Below are 14,675 nucleotides of genomic sequence, written 5' to 3'. Positions count from 1 at the left end.
AGCATGTGAGTGTCACAGACACTTTCCAAGATGGTGACCCCCTGTGACAAGTTTGAAGTCCTGGATCATTGCTGCTATTGACAAGCTGAAACTTTATGCTGGTGCAAAAAGTACACTATATAAAATATGGCATTTTTAAACATATTAATTTTTAGGGTTTAAAGGAAACCCCCCCCTCCTTTTTGACATGAACTCATTCAGTTGGGCTTATATAGAAAAGATGCATATACCACATCACAACTGCCAGATATACATATAGCTTTTATTTTACACAGACATAGCAGAGGACACCATGATAGTTTGCCTCTGACACCCAGGAACCATTCATGTTTCTGTCTGTGTTTATTCACCTTTTTAAAATAATCCCAAATGCATGAGTTCATGTCGAAAAGGGAGGAATTATTTCCCTGAAATGAACTCCAACTCTTACATTTTATTGTTGGGGAGGGTTAATGTTTAAATGGAACTTGAGGAACATGAGTTTGACCTAAGCCAAGACCAGCAGGTTAAACTCACTACGAGGGCCATGTTTAAAGTCTGAACATTGACACCTGGATGGCTATTTTGTACATCAGTAAGACCCCTCTTTGATATACATTAATGTAAAGTGCTGCATAAAGTGTTGGTGCTATATAAATACATGATGATTATAAAGATTGTACCATGACACAGGACAGCCATTTTTCAAGCCTTTACTATGACACCAGGATAACCAACCTCTGAACTGGACACCTGGATGGCTATTTTGTACATCAGTAAGACCCCTCATTGATGTAAATTAATGTAAGGTTGAAAGTAAATTATTGGTGCTTTATAAACACATGATGATGATGATGATCGAGTATGGACTATGACACAGGACAACCATTCTGGAAGTCTGTGTCTTACACCCTCCTATCCTTCTTTGTTCCAGGAAGTGAAGCTCTCCAGCCCGGATTACAAGGACTGTGACAGGGAGAAAGTGGTGGAAGATTTCCTAAAGCGAATTGACTGCTATAGCATGTATTATCAGCCCCTGCATGACGACTTAGATAGGTAACAAACAAGCCTCAGCCAATGGGTGGGTGGCAATAAATTACACTGCGATGAAAGGGGACATGAATGGTCATTCTCTTCAAAGTCATACCATGCCATAATGTTTGTATAGATGTTTTTATACAAAAGAAGAGCTTGCCATATGTATTATTCATTTGCAAAAGGATGGAAAGGTGGAAAAAGAAGAAGGTGGTTTATTGCAACAGGTCACAAACCAACAACACCTGACGCGTTTCGGGAGGAACTCCCTTAGCTATGATTAAGGGAGTTGCTCCCGAAACGCGTCAGGTGATGTTGGTTGGTGACCTGTTGCAATAACCACCTTCTTCTTTTTAACCGGAGTGCCACCTTTCCATCCTTTTGCAAATCTGATTACAGTGGGAACGCTGGTGGCCGAGCACCCGGTTCACCATAATGGAGCTGCACTAATTTGAGCATACAGGGGGTGAGTCTAGAGTGGCCAAAACCACCTTTTCCTATTACTTGTGCTGCTTCTGGAGAGAGAAGAGAACATCTAGAGTAGGACATTCCCTGGTTTCCTAGCGTAGGCTTGTGTCACTCCTTTTGTACAGCTAGAAGAAGTATAATAGGATAATAGTATATTTGTGACCATTATGTGATGCCAAAAATCAGTGTGTCATTGAGTTTAAACCATGTCACTGCTGAGGAGCACCCTAGTGACCCCTGTAACACAACCATGTGAGTGCTGAGGAGCACCCTAGTGACCCCTGTAACACAACCATGTGACTGCTGAGGAGCACCCTAGTGACCCATCTGCCATTCATTGGTGGTTAGCAGAATTTACCCCTGTCTCTGCACTGTCTTTGCTTGATACGCAAGTTACGTAAGCTTCTATGCAAGTTATGTTAAAGGGGTTAAGTTAACTTTTATTACGTTATAGAATGGCCAATTCTAAATAACTTTTCAATTGGTCTTCATTATTTATTTATTTTTATCGTTTTTAAGTATTTGCCTTGTTCTTCTGATTCTTTCGAGATTTCAAATGGGGGTCACTGACCCCATCTAAAACACAAATGCTCTGTAAGGTTACAAATGTACGGTTATTGCTACTTTGTATTACTCGGCTTTCTATTCAGGCCTCTCCTATTCATATTTCAGCCTCTTATTCAAGTCAATGCATGATTGCTAGGGTAATTTGAACCCTAGCAACCAGAAAGCTGAAAAAACTGGAGAGGGGTCGTTCACCTTTGAATTAATTTTAAGCATGTTCTAGTAGAGAATGCAATTCTGAGACCATTTTGCAACTGGTTTTCACTTTGTATTTGCAGTTTTTGAATCATCTTGCTTTTTGTTGGGCAGCTCTCTGGTTTCCAGGGTCCAATTTAACCTAGTAGTATCAGGCAGTGGTTTATAATAGAAAAAGGTTTATGAATAGAGGAGGGCCTAAATAGAAGGATAAGTAATGAAAAGTAACAGTAACAATACAATTGTAGCCTCACAGAGCAATATTCTTTTTTTTTGGCTGCTGGGTCAGTGACCCCCATATGAAAGCTGGAAAGAGTCTGAAGAGGAAAGCAAGTAATTCAAAAGACCAATGGAAAATTCCTAGCTTTCTAACTAGGCTCATTGATAGTTTTTCAAAACCTAAAAGGCTGCCAGATAGCATGCTGGGAGTTGTATTGCAGCAACAACAAAAGGAGGCAGCAACTTGCTAACTGAAGAGCTGCTGAATAAAAAGCTAAGTAACCCAAAACTCATAAATAATGAAAACAAGAAGACCAATTGCAGACTGTCTCAGAATACCACTCTCTGCATCATACGAAAAGTTAATGTAAAGGTGAGTTTATTTCCTTCTAATCCACACTATTTACCTGTTACTGCCCCTTCTCCTGACAGCACCTTGCCTTACTACACAAGCCCCAATTGTCTGAGCGGCAGTGGAGTTTATATCCTTTTCCTCTGCATAAAGCTACTACAGGTATGGGACCTGTTATGCAGAATGCTCGGGACCTGGGGTTTTACAAATAACTGATCTTTCCGTAATTTGGATCTTCATACCTTAAATCTACTAGAGAATCCTGTAAACATGAAATAAACCCAATAGGCTGGATTTTCCTCCAATAAGGATTAATTATATCTTAGTTGGGATCAAGTAAAGGTTCTGTTTTATTATTACAGAGAAAAAGGAAATCATTTTTTAAAATTTGGATTATTTGGATAAAATGGAGTCGGCCTTTCTGTAATTCGAGCTTTCTGGATAACGGCTTTCCAGATAACTGATCCTATACCTGTACTGAGAAACACAGGGCAATTTTAAGCGTTTTATGGCACACAGCTCACATCTCCCTATAATGACGTGGCTCTGTTTATAAGCAGTGTTAAGCCATTTCCCACCCCTTTGCTTTACGAGGGTGACTGGGAGTCCAGATTGAGGGCCAGTTGCCTGTGGCCACTGGTTGCCTGAGTTACTTGATAGGAGCAGGGGGTGGAGCCCTGGGTTCCTCCCACTCACATTTCAAAAACAAAACAAACCCTTCCTTCCCTCAGTCTGTGCATGGCTCTACAGAGGGACACTCCTAGCGTTACAGGCTGCAGCACCACTTGTAAGTTTCTCTCTGTTTGTCCTTGCACTTTTACCCACAAACAGCACATTGCCTCTTCTTGTAGCTCCAGCATGTGGCTGGCTGAGCATGCTGGGACTTAATATCTAATTCAACAGTTCCGACTGCCTAATCCCTGCTTTGATTTCGATTTGTCTGCTTATTTTTTATTTATTTTTTTGCGATTATTTTTGTGTACTGTGTTATTGTTTGTGCTGTGCAACTCACTACTCGCTCTGATCAATTGGCCACAGTTAGGGGCAATGGCACACGGGGACTTGGAACAAGTAGCAATGCTTTACAATAATAGTGGGGGCAATCTGTGCTTCAGTTTGTGGTCCATGTGGCTTGCCCCATAGAAAACAATGAACATAAATTGGGATTAATGAACAAATCCCTGGTAAATGTGTAAGCAGTCACTCCCCTGGGGGCACAATCTGCTGATCAACCAGAGGGTAATTAGCATGCATGGCAGTGAACGGTTAAAGCCCCTCATTGTAGTTGGTTGCAGGCAGCCGTGTGCTGATATCCCTTTAAGGTACGTGGCATTGTTTTTGGGTTCTCATTTAACAGCTCCAGTTCAAAGGACAAGTTAAACAACAGGTTCTCCCTGCTGAAAAACAAACTGTCTTCAATAACATGCTGCTCAGGCCACTTATCACCTGTTCTAGCAGCGATTACGTTTAGGATTAAAGGGGAACTCCACCCAAATGCTTTCTGAAATCATTCTTATCCACTTTCCAATACAGGTCCATAAATGTAACCTATACGGTGGCGGTGATGATCATGTTGTTATTGTGTTTAAAGCTTACTGTTCTGTGATTCTGACTCCTGCAACAGTTGAACTTCTGATACACGACGGGGGTTATTTATTAAGGTCGGAATCTTAAAAACTTCTAGGTTTTTTTTTGTTTTTGTTTTTTTTTAATCCAAATTTTTTGTGGGGGAAAAAAACCTTGAATTTTTCAGGATTTATTAAAGCCCATTGCTGCAAAAAGTCTGAATCCGAAAATCTACCATCTCAGACCTAACGAGGTTGTAAATAAGGGCCCTTACTCACGGGCACTTGAAACTGTGTTCTCCGGTTTTATGCATTCAGCCACAGGGGAGCACAGGAGTAGAAGCGCTGAATTCTTTTCAATGGGGCTATACTCACACAGACGCATGTAAGCGCCAAACGCAGGAAAAATGCAACATGCTGCGTCCCAACCTGCGTTCGGCGCTTACATGCGTCTGTGTGAGTACAGCCCTAAGTCAGTGGAAGAGGTCCCCATCCTTTTTGGAAGTTAATTTGGGTTTTTTATCAAGTTTGTCCCCATTCCGATTAAATTGTGCTTTTTTTAATAATAAAGTCCTTTCGTGGATTCAGACTTTTTTTATTTAAATACTCCGAAAAATTTGGATTTTGATAAATGAGGCCCAATAAGTTAGAATGAGCAGTGCAAAGAACTCTTACAGCATATTACATGTACAAATAACTTTCAAACCCCTAAACATCTCTAAATTGGCATATGCTGTAAAGTTGCTGCTAAGAACTGTAATTTTTTTTTCCATTAGGCAAAAAAAGCCGCTCTTGGGTATAGTTCCCCTTTAAATCATTTTCAGCAATATGAGTGTGCAAGCAGGGCATCCATGAACAGCGGCAGAAAAATTGTCAGGATTTCTGAAGACTTAATCTGGCTGGAATTTTGCTTTTATTGGCCCTGTGGCATTTGAGGCTGGTTGCTATGCTGTTACTACCCCAGACTCCTGAAATGACCTCTGCTCTAGAGCTAGTATATAATTAGGCTTTAAAAGCAGGTACTGCATTTAGGTAAGAGAGAGACGTGCAGGCTTTGTTATTGAAGTCACCCAGTCCTGACTTTATTTGCCTCTCGTTTACTTGCCCTCTGGCCTGTGGGCCTGAATGAAGGCAAACATATATTAGCTCTTCCTAGGCTAATAGCACAAGACAAAATGCTCCTATCCTGTACTGGCTGGCTGCCCATTATCCTGGTTCTAGGATATAATTCCCAGTGCAAACACTGACAGCCGTGCACGCCTGCTCCGCTATCTACTGCCACTGGCAGTTCTGTGATTTCTCTTCAGTCGGAGGTAGGGTTGGGCAATTAACCTGCTCAAAACACCTATAAGCCCCTATACACAGGCCGATAAAAGCTGCAGTCGGACCGAGTCGGCAGCTTATCAACCTGTGTGTTAGGCTATCCAATGGGCTTCCCCAATCGAGATCTCGATCGGGCAGGTTAAAAAATCCTGCTGGATCGCGGCCGCATCTATGCGTGTATGCGGTGCCATGATCCGACCACCCGTTTCAAAAGCATTTTGATCCGATCATTGGGCCCTAAGGCCCACGATCGGATCGGCCCGATATCGCCCACTTCAATGTGTCATATCGGGGAGAGATCCGCTTGTTTCGAGCATCTATGGCCACCTTTACACTGTGTGTGTGTGTATATACAGTATATCTTTTCCCTATGGGACCAGACTGTAAATTATATCCTTATAAACGTTGCGTTCTGACGTCAGAACACGCCGTTTATAACAGGGGTCCCCGGCCGCATAATTTGACTCCACACGTCCGAATTTGACGCTGCATGTCCAAATTTGACACAGCCGCCCCCGATTTGGATGCTGCCGACCAAAATTGGACACCGACCCCACCCCCTCCCGACATTTCACACAAAATTATAATGTACCCCCTACTGAAATTTATAAAGATATCAGAAGTCCTCAGAGTTATGTGACCTGTATAAAAGCACTCGGCCTTGTGCTTTTTTATGGTCACATAACTCCTCGGTGTCATAATATCTTTATAAATTACAGTAGGGGGTACATTATCCACTATATATAAATTAGTGAATAAAGTACCCCCCTCTTGTAAAATATAAGGATATTATAAGTTACCAAGGAGTTTCATGACCATATAAAAACACAAGGCCGAGTGTTTTTATACAGGTCATGGAACTCCGAGGTAACTTCTAATATCCTCATATTTTGCAAACGGGGGTACTTTATTTATTATAATACACAAGTTTCAGTGAGTCATGTGACAGAAATGACATCGCTACTCACCGTTTATAATTGATGACATCAGAACTCACCGTTTATAAGGATATAATTTACAAGATATTCATGGCTTTTGTGTATTATACGGGTATATACAGACTAGTGAAGTGTGGGCTGGCCCAAAACATGGCCCCTATTATACGGGTATATACAGACTAGTAAAGTGTGGGCTGGCCCAAAACATGGCCCCTATTATACGGGTATATACAGACTAGTGAAGTGTGGGCTGGCCCAAAACTCGTGCAGGTCAGCCTGAACTACAAAGATTGTCGGCCTGAACCACCCTTTAAACCCCCAGTAGTCTGCCTGCGGCCCACAAAGATCTCCAAAGTCTCCTCGCCGACTGCGGAAAACGAAGTGATCCAAGTGCCATCCAGCCGACGATTTAGATTCTAGCCAGCGGGGAGGCAGTTTGGGGAGATTAGTCGCCCTAAGAAGAGCCGATTTATTTATCATCTGTCTCTGCCCTAAAGATATCAAGATCCAAATTATGGAAAGATCTGAAATCCGGAAAAAACCCTGGTCCCGATAATTCTGGATAACCGGTCCCGTACCTGTATCAACCAAAACTTATTCACTATTGGCCCACCAAGGAGATCCCCCCCCCCTCCCAAAATTGCCCTGTTCTATGCAGTGGGGTTGGTGGCTTCCATGTCTGGCCGCTTGCCTTTCTTTCCCAGGCAGTGGCCACTCACTCTAACTGATATACTGCAGATATGAAGAGAACCATCACTGCTGTGCATCTGTTCTTGCATCAACCCCTCCCTCCCTCTTGCCCTCTGACCTTTGCAGAGTGTTTGCCTGTTGGGCTATAAGCCTTCCCCCATGTGCTCTGTACATTCTGTCCCTGCCTCCCACTGTAGCCCCGGCTCCTGTACTGGTTTATACTGGAATGCAAACACAGTGCAGCCGAATTGTGCTACTTCATGGGGTGTCTGCTGGTTTCATGTTACGCACATGGCCTGCAGCATTAACTACACTGCAACATGCAATGACCCTCATCATTAAAGGGACTGTTCACCTTTGACATCACTTTTAGTATAATGGAGAGGCAGATATTCTGAGACAATTTGCAATTGGTTTTCATTTTTTATTATTTGTGGTATTTTAGTTATTTAGCTTTTTATTCAGCAGCTCTGCAGTTTGCAATATCAGGTTGCTAGGCAAATTACCCTAGCAACCATGCATCGAATTCAATAAGAGATGGGAATGTGAATAGGGGAGGCCTGAATACAAAGATGAGTAATAAAAAGTAGCCTTACAAATTTTAGATGCAGTCAGTGACCCCCATCTGAAAGCTGAAAATAGTCAGAAGAAGGCAAATTATAAACTATAAAAAATAAACAAGACCAGCTGAAAAGTTGCTTAGAATTGCCCATTTTACATACTTAAAGTTAACGTAAAGGTGAACCAAACCCTTGTAAATCCCTTGAAATCTGCAGTCCTTCCCTTGTTCTAACCCAACTCCCAGAGACTGTAAGGCTCTTGCAGCATGCAGGGAGTTGTACTTAAAGGGGAGGAAAGGAGGGCACATTTGGGGAGTTTAGGGTAATGTCATAGCATGCACATTTTATTTGTTCACTTTGTCTGTGTTGAATTGTTTTGTACACTTAGGCTGGCCCTGTTTAGAATAGCCTTGCAACAGGGGGCCAGTAACAGGACAGGCACAGCTTATGTTATAAGTAATTCTTTGATAGGAATTTGCAGTAGTGCTACTGTAGCAGGACAGAGACAGGTTAAGTTCTGTGAGAGTGATGGTTTGTACAGTAGCCTTACAATAGAAGGCCAGGAGCAGAACAGACACTGGTGATGTCAGGAGTCAGAACCAGCATTGTACAATATAAATACTTTAGCCAAATAGATACTACTTTCAACAGCAATTGCATTACAAGCATATTTTTTTATTTAATGACTTGTTTCCTTCTCCAGCTCCCTGTCCTACATTAAAATCTTTAATGTTGGGAGTCGGTACCTGGTGAACAAGGTTCAAGATCACATACAGAGCCGTGCAGTATACTACCTAATGAATATCCACGTCACCCCCCGTTCCATCTATCTTTCCCGACATGGGGAGAGCGAGCTTAACCTTTCGGGGCGAATCGGTGGTGATTCAGGGCTGTCCACACGAGGAAAACAGGTTAGATGTCACATTCCTGTCTATCCACAGGGACACCTACTCCCCAAAATCAGCTCTTTTCTTCCCCTGCAGACTCCCTGCGCTCTGACTGCACCCCCTCTTCCCTGCAGATTCCCTGCTCTGACTGCTCCCCTCTTCCCTGCAGATTCCCTGCTCTCTGACTGCTCCCCTCTTCCCTGCAGGTTCCCTGCTGTGACTGCTCCCCTCTTTCCTGCAGATTTCCTGCTCTCTGACTTCTCCCCTCTTCCCTGCAGGTTCCCTGCTCTCTGACTGCTCCCCTCTTCCCTGCAGATTCCCTGCTCTGACTGCTCCCCTCTTCCCTGCAGATTCCCTGCTCTGACTGCTCCCCTCTTCCCTGCAGATTCCCTGCTCTGACTGCTCCCCTCTTCCCTGCAGATTCCCTGCTCTGACTGCTCCTCTATTCCCTGCTCTGACTGCTCCCCTCTTCCCTGCAGATTCCCTGCTCTGACTGCTCCCCTCTTCCCCTGCCAGATTCCCTGCTCTGACTGCTCCTCTATTCCCTGCTCTGACTGCTCCCCTCTTCCCTGCAGATTCCCTGCTCTGACTGCTCCTCTCTTCTCTGCAGATTCCCTGCTCTGACTGCTCCCACTCTTCTCTGCAGATTCCCTGCTCTGACTGCTCCCACTCTTCTCTGCAGATTCCCTGCTCTCTGACTGCTCCCACTCTTCTCTGCAGATTCCCTGCTCTCTGACTGCTCCCACTCTTCTCTGCAGATTCCCTGCTCTCTTACTGCTCCCCTCTTCCCTGCAGATTACCTGCTCTGACTGCTCTGCATATTTTCTGCTCTCTGACTGCTCCCCCTCTTACCTGCAGATTCCATGCTGTTTATTGTTGTTAGATGGCTGTCCCATCCCAGTGAATGTGCAGCACATTACTCAATTTCCTTCCCTTGACACTTTGCTCTTTTGAATAGTTTGCACACGCCCTGGGCAACTTTGTGAAGTCGCAGCAAATTACTGACCTTAAGGTGTGGACAAGTCACATGAAACGCACCATCCAGACGGCCGAAGCCCTAGGGGTTCCCTACGAGCAGTGGAAAGCTCTGAATGAGATTGATGCTGTAAGTAGGGAAACAGCTGGAGCTGCTGATATACAGACCGGGCATTCTGTGGGCCTTTGGTTGTTCATCTACAACTCTTGGCATCCTATGAAAAGTATTTGTGATTGGAATTCAGCTGATGAGTTTGGTTTTGACATCCATGTTACAGACTATGGCAGAGGATTTCTGGGTTCTTCATTTGTCTCCTCTAATGCTACTTCCAGTCCAAAGTAATGGCATTAGAAAGTACCAGTAAGGTTTTACCAGCTCAGTGACCGAGGAAAACGTGGCTACATGTAGAACTACATATATTTCCCTGTTTTCATATATGTGAGCAATCCTTTATTAAGCTACACCTTAACTTTATGATGTAGAGAGAGATTGATGAGACAATCTGCAGTTCGTTTTTGTTTTATTTGTGGTCTTTGAGTTATTTACTTTTTTATCCAGCATCTCTCCAGTTTTCAGTTTCCAATTCCCCTAGCAACCGTGCATTAATATGAATAATAGACTGGAATAGGTGAGGCCTGAATAGAAAGAAGCAATAACTATACATTTGTACATCCCAAAGAGTCAGAAGAAAAAGGCAAAAAATTAAAAAAAAAAAAAAAAAACTTAAATAAATAATGAAGACCAGTTGGACAATTCTAAGCAACTTTTCGTTCTAGAACATACTAAAAGTTAACTTAAAGGTGAACCATCTCTTTAATGGCTGTTTGTGTCTCACTGGCAGGGGGTGTGCGAGGAATTGACATATGAGGAGATACAAGAGAACTTCCCAGAGGAGTTTGCCCTGAGAGACCAGGACAAGTATCGCTACAGATACCCCAAAGGAGAGGTGAGTGGGTAATGGCAGGCTGGATCGTTCAGGGCATTTTGTCGCCCAAGTGATTTTCAGCTTGGTGGGGAGTTGTTGGGCATATGATTTATAGGGGTCCGGTTGTTCTGGCAGATCCAGCTGATATGAGCCGTGTTCTCATTACGGTTTTTATTGCCTCTCCCGCAGTCCTATGAGGACCTTGTACAGAGGCTGGAACCAGTCATAATGGAGCTGGAACGGCAAGAGAATGTGCTGGTCATCTGTCACCAAGCGGTCATGCGCTGCCTGCTGGCCTACTTCCTGGATAAGAGCGCAGGTAACCAGACCCGAAATTGCATGAAATACAACAGATAAACGTCAGTTTCTTATCTAATCTGTTTTTTTCCCCTTTCTTATTATTCCTCCCACACCTCCAGAGGAACTTCCGTACCTGAAATGCCCCCTCCACACGGTGCTTAAACTAACCCCTGTGGCATATGGTGAGTGTTTCCAGTTAACCATCCAAAATGGCTAGAGAAGCATCCTTTACAATTAGTCCCACACAGTGCCCCATACTGCACTTATTTGTACCAAAAGTGGTACCTGGTAATAAATCTGAGCTTTTTTATTCCAAGTGGGGTGTAGAGGGTAAGAGTCCTGCGTGGAACCAATTTCTATGACCCGGACCAGTCCCGAACCCCCCAGCCCGCTCCCTGAACTGCAACCCGCATATTTTCCCACTATGATCCACTACCCTACCCGGAACTTTAAAAGAAGTAAAATATAGACAATATTACATAATATAAGAAATGTAGATGTGACCCGCAATTGATCCTCCGCATTCAGCTCAGATTCAAAAGCAACAGATATGACCTATGTGGCTCCCCCTCAAGTCAATGATTGGTTACTGCCTGGTAACCAATCAGTGAAAACCAAGAGAGCTGCAAAGCAGGAAGTAGTGTTCTGGCTATTATGTAACACATCCAGTCACTCCAGCCTTTATACATTACATTTTTGGCTAACTAACTATATTGAAAACATTTTTTATTTTGCACAGCCTATTTACCCAGTTTTTATTTTTATACAATTTCTTTAATAAAGGGGAACTGCCATGATGCCACTAGTGAGGCTTCTCATGGTGCTGTTGTAGCAGTGCACTCTTTCTTCCAGGTTTTGTGTTGCTATGAGGACGGGAGTAACTATTACTATTTTTTTTTTTTTTTTTTATCAGGTTGTAAAGTAGAGTCCATCTATCTGAATGTAGAGGCAGTGAACACACACAGGGAAAAGCCATCTGTAAGTGGAGAGTTCTTTGTGGAGACCACACACTATTATTGTGCCACGTTATTAACTTTATGTAGTTTAAAGGAGTGGTTCACCTTTCAGTTAATTTTTTCATATGTTATAGAATGCCCAGTTCTAAACAACTTTTCAATTGGTTATCATTATTCTTTTTTTATAGGTTTTTTTTTTTTTTTAAAAATTTGCCTTTTTCTTGTGACTCTCTCCAGCTTTTAAACAGGGGTCACTGACACCATCTAAAACAAATGCTCTATAAGGCTACACATGTATTGCTATTGCTACTTTTTATTACTCCTCTTTCTATTAAGCCTCTCCTATTCATATTCCAGTTTTTATTCAACTCAATGCTTAGTTGCTAGGGTAATATGGCCCCTAGCAACCCAATTGCTGAAATTGCAAACTGGACAGATGCTGACTAAAAAGCTAAATAACTCAAAAACCAGTAATAAAAAAAAAAAAATGAAAACCAGTTGCAAATTACATCATACAGGTTTGGGACCTGTTATCCAGAATGCTTGGGACCTGGGGTTTTCTGGATAACGGATTTTGGATCTTCATACCTTGTCTACTAGAAAATCATTTAATCATTAAATAAACACAATCGATTATTTATTTATATCATAGTTGGGATCAAGTACAAGGGACTGTTTTTTATTATTACAGAGAAAAAGGAAATCCTTTTTAAAAATGTGGATATTATTTGGATAAAATGGAGTCTAGGAAAGAAGGCCTTTCTGTAATTCAGATCTCCCATAGACTCCATTTTATCCAAATAATCCAAATTTTTAAAATAATGTGTAATAATAAAACAGTAGCTTGTACTTGATCCCAACTAAGATATTATTAATCCTTATTGGAAACAAAACCAGGCTATTAGGTTTATATAAAGTTTTTCTAGTAGACTTTAGGGCAGAGACACACGCGAAGATTCGGGAGATTTAGTCGCCCGGCGACACATCGCCTCTTCTTCGGGCAACTAATCTCCCCGAACTGCCTTCCCTTCGGCTAGAATGTAAGTCGCCAACGGGAAGGCACTCTGAGCACATGGTTTTCCAAAGTCGCCAAAAAGTTGCCCCACAAGGAAACTTCGGGCAACTTCAGAAAACGAAGTGCTCAGAGTGCCATCCCGCTATCGATTTAGATTCTAGCCAACGGGAACGCTTTTCGGGGAGTTCTGTCGCCCGTAGATGAGGCGATTTGTTGCCGGGCGACTAAATCTCCCCGAATCTTCATGGGTGTCTAAGGTACCAAGATCCAAATTACAGAAAGATCCGTTATCCGGAAAACCCCAGGTCCCGAGCATTCTGGATAACCGGTCCCATACCTGTATTTTCTAATATGATTGGTATTTTAGTATGATGGTAACCACGAGGTGTAAGACGTTCCCCACTCCTCTGCATGTGTTTGTCCCATTGAATTGAAAGTGTGGAAAGCTGATATGTAGTTAATTAATGAATTGGCTCGTTTACTTTGAAAGAGTGACTGTAACTGCCGATGTCTGCTCTGTTTCAGAATGTAGAAGTTTCCCGTGACCCAGTGGAAGCTTTGGACACTGTACCTGAACATTTTTAAAGGAAACGTTTTTTTTTTTTTTTTTAAATATTTTTAATTTCTGTTTTCCAATTGCTCCAATCAGAATGAATTTAAGTTGGGGGGGGGGTCATGCCATTGGGTGGATGATGAGCCATGAAGTAAGGCTGTACAAGGGAAGGAATGGCCAGTGGGGTTCATTATTTTGCTTTTAGTAAACATGGAACTCTTGTCCCCTGGCTACTATAACCTGTAAATGCAGAGCCCCAGGAACATTGTGATGGAGGTAGCTTAAGAGTAGATAACTCAGGCCTAGCTTAGTGATTTGTCTGTATATTTAGTACTTGGGTCTGGTGATCATTTTATTCATGTTTATTGACTTTTTTCTTTTTTTAAAATATAATTTTATAAACTCTGGTATCTGGAGGACAGTCAGATGTTAGTGTCCCTGTGGTACTTTTAGTCGCCTCCTTTTTAGGAGGGTGCAGGGCGCAAATGATCCATAACTTGAGCAGGAGTTGTGCTGCTAGAATATGAATGGGTGGGCCCTGTGGAAAGGAAGCGGTAGGTGCTATGAAAGGAAAGCCGGACAAAGGGATTTTTGCAAAGAATTGTATTTTATTGAAACTTTTCTTCCCAACATGACAAGGCCATACTCTGAGCCAGTTGTGATTTTCTGCAGCGCTTAAAGGAGAACTAAAGCCTAAGCAGTAGATAGAAATGTTGTACATGATGTTTTGTGCTTCTGTACCAGCCCAAGGCAACCACAGCCCTTTAGCAGTAAAGATCTGTGTCTCCGAAGATGCCCCAGTAGCTCCCCATCTTCTTTTCTGCTGATTCACTGCACATGCTCTGTGCTGCTGTCACTTACTGAGCTTAAGGACCCACTCACAATATACAGTACACATAGAATAGAAATGTCACAATATAAGGCTGATTAGTAATTAATACAGATAATTACTACATGGCAGCACAGAAACCAGTGCAATTAGCATCAGAATTTAATAATCAGCCCTATAGCATCAGCTTATATTACAGGGGAAGCTCATTTTCTGCTGGATAATTAGTGACGAGCCCTAAGCTTAGCTTCTCAACAGCTGCTCAGAGCCCACTGAGCATGTGAGTGTCACAGACACTTTCCAAGATGGTGACCCCCTGTGACAAGTTTGAAGTCCTGGATCATTG

The 14,675-nt window shown here is 42.6% G+C and overlaps 1 protein-coding gene across 3 annotated transcripts in view; it reads left to right on the top strand.

Annotated features, from left to right (window-relative positions):
• The window catches only part of LOC108704801 (6-phosphofructo-2-kinase/fructose-2,6-bisphosphatase), a 32,628-nt gene extending 18,511 nt beyond the window's left edge, over window positions 1–14,117 (top strand). For 2 of the 3 annotated variants that reach the window (XM_041573219.1, XM_041573218.1), the window contains exons 7-14: window positions 914–1,035; window positions 8,592–8,799; window positions 9,734–9,880; window positions 10,593–10,697; window positions 10,866–10,995; window positions 11,096–11,158; window positions 11,890–11,954; window positions 13,473–14,117. In XM_041573219.1, the coding sequence (XP_041429153.1) occupies window positions 914–1,035; window positions 8,592–8,799; window positions 9,734–9,880; window positions 10,593–10,697; window positions 10,866–10,995; window positions 11,096–11,158; window positions 11,890–11,954; window positions 13,473–13,532 (900 nt within the window). In that variant the 3' untranslated portion in view covers window positions 13,533–14,117. The remainder of the gene's footprint in view (window positions 1–913; window positions 1,036–8,591; window positions 8,800–9,733; window positions 9,881–10,592; window positions 10,698–10,865; window positions 10,996–11,095; window positions 11,159–11,889; window positions 11,955–13,472) is intronic. The other variant, XM_041573220.1, reaches the window with a different exon arrangement.
• The last annotated feature ends 558 nt before the right edge of the window (window positions 14,118–14,675 follow it).

This window comes from Xenopus laevis, chromosome 8L (genome assembly GCF_017654675.1).
Source record: "Xenopus laevis strain J_2021 chromosome 8L, Xenopus_laevis_v10.1, whole genome shotgun sequence".
Taxonomy (NCBI): domain Eukaryota; kingdom Metazoa; phylum Chordata; class Amphibia; order Anura; family Pipidae; genus Xenopus; species Xenopus laevis.
The sequence above is the reverse complement of the archived record's forward strand: the minus strand, read 5'-3'. Positions and strand labels throughout refer to the sequence as shown.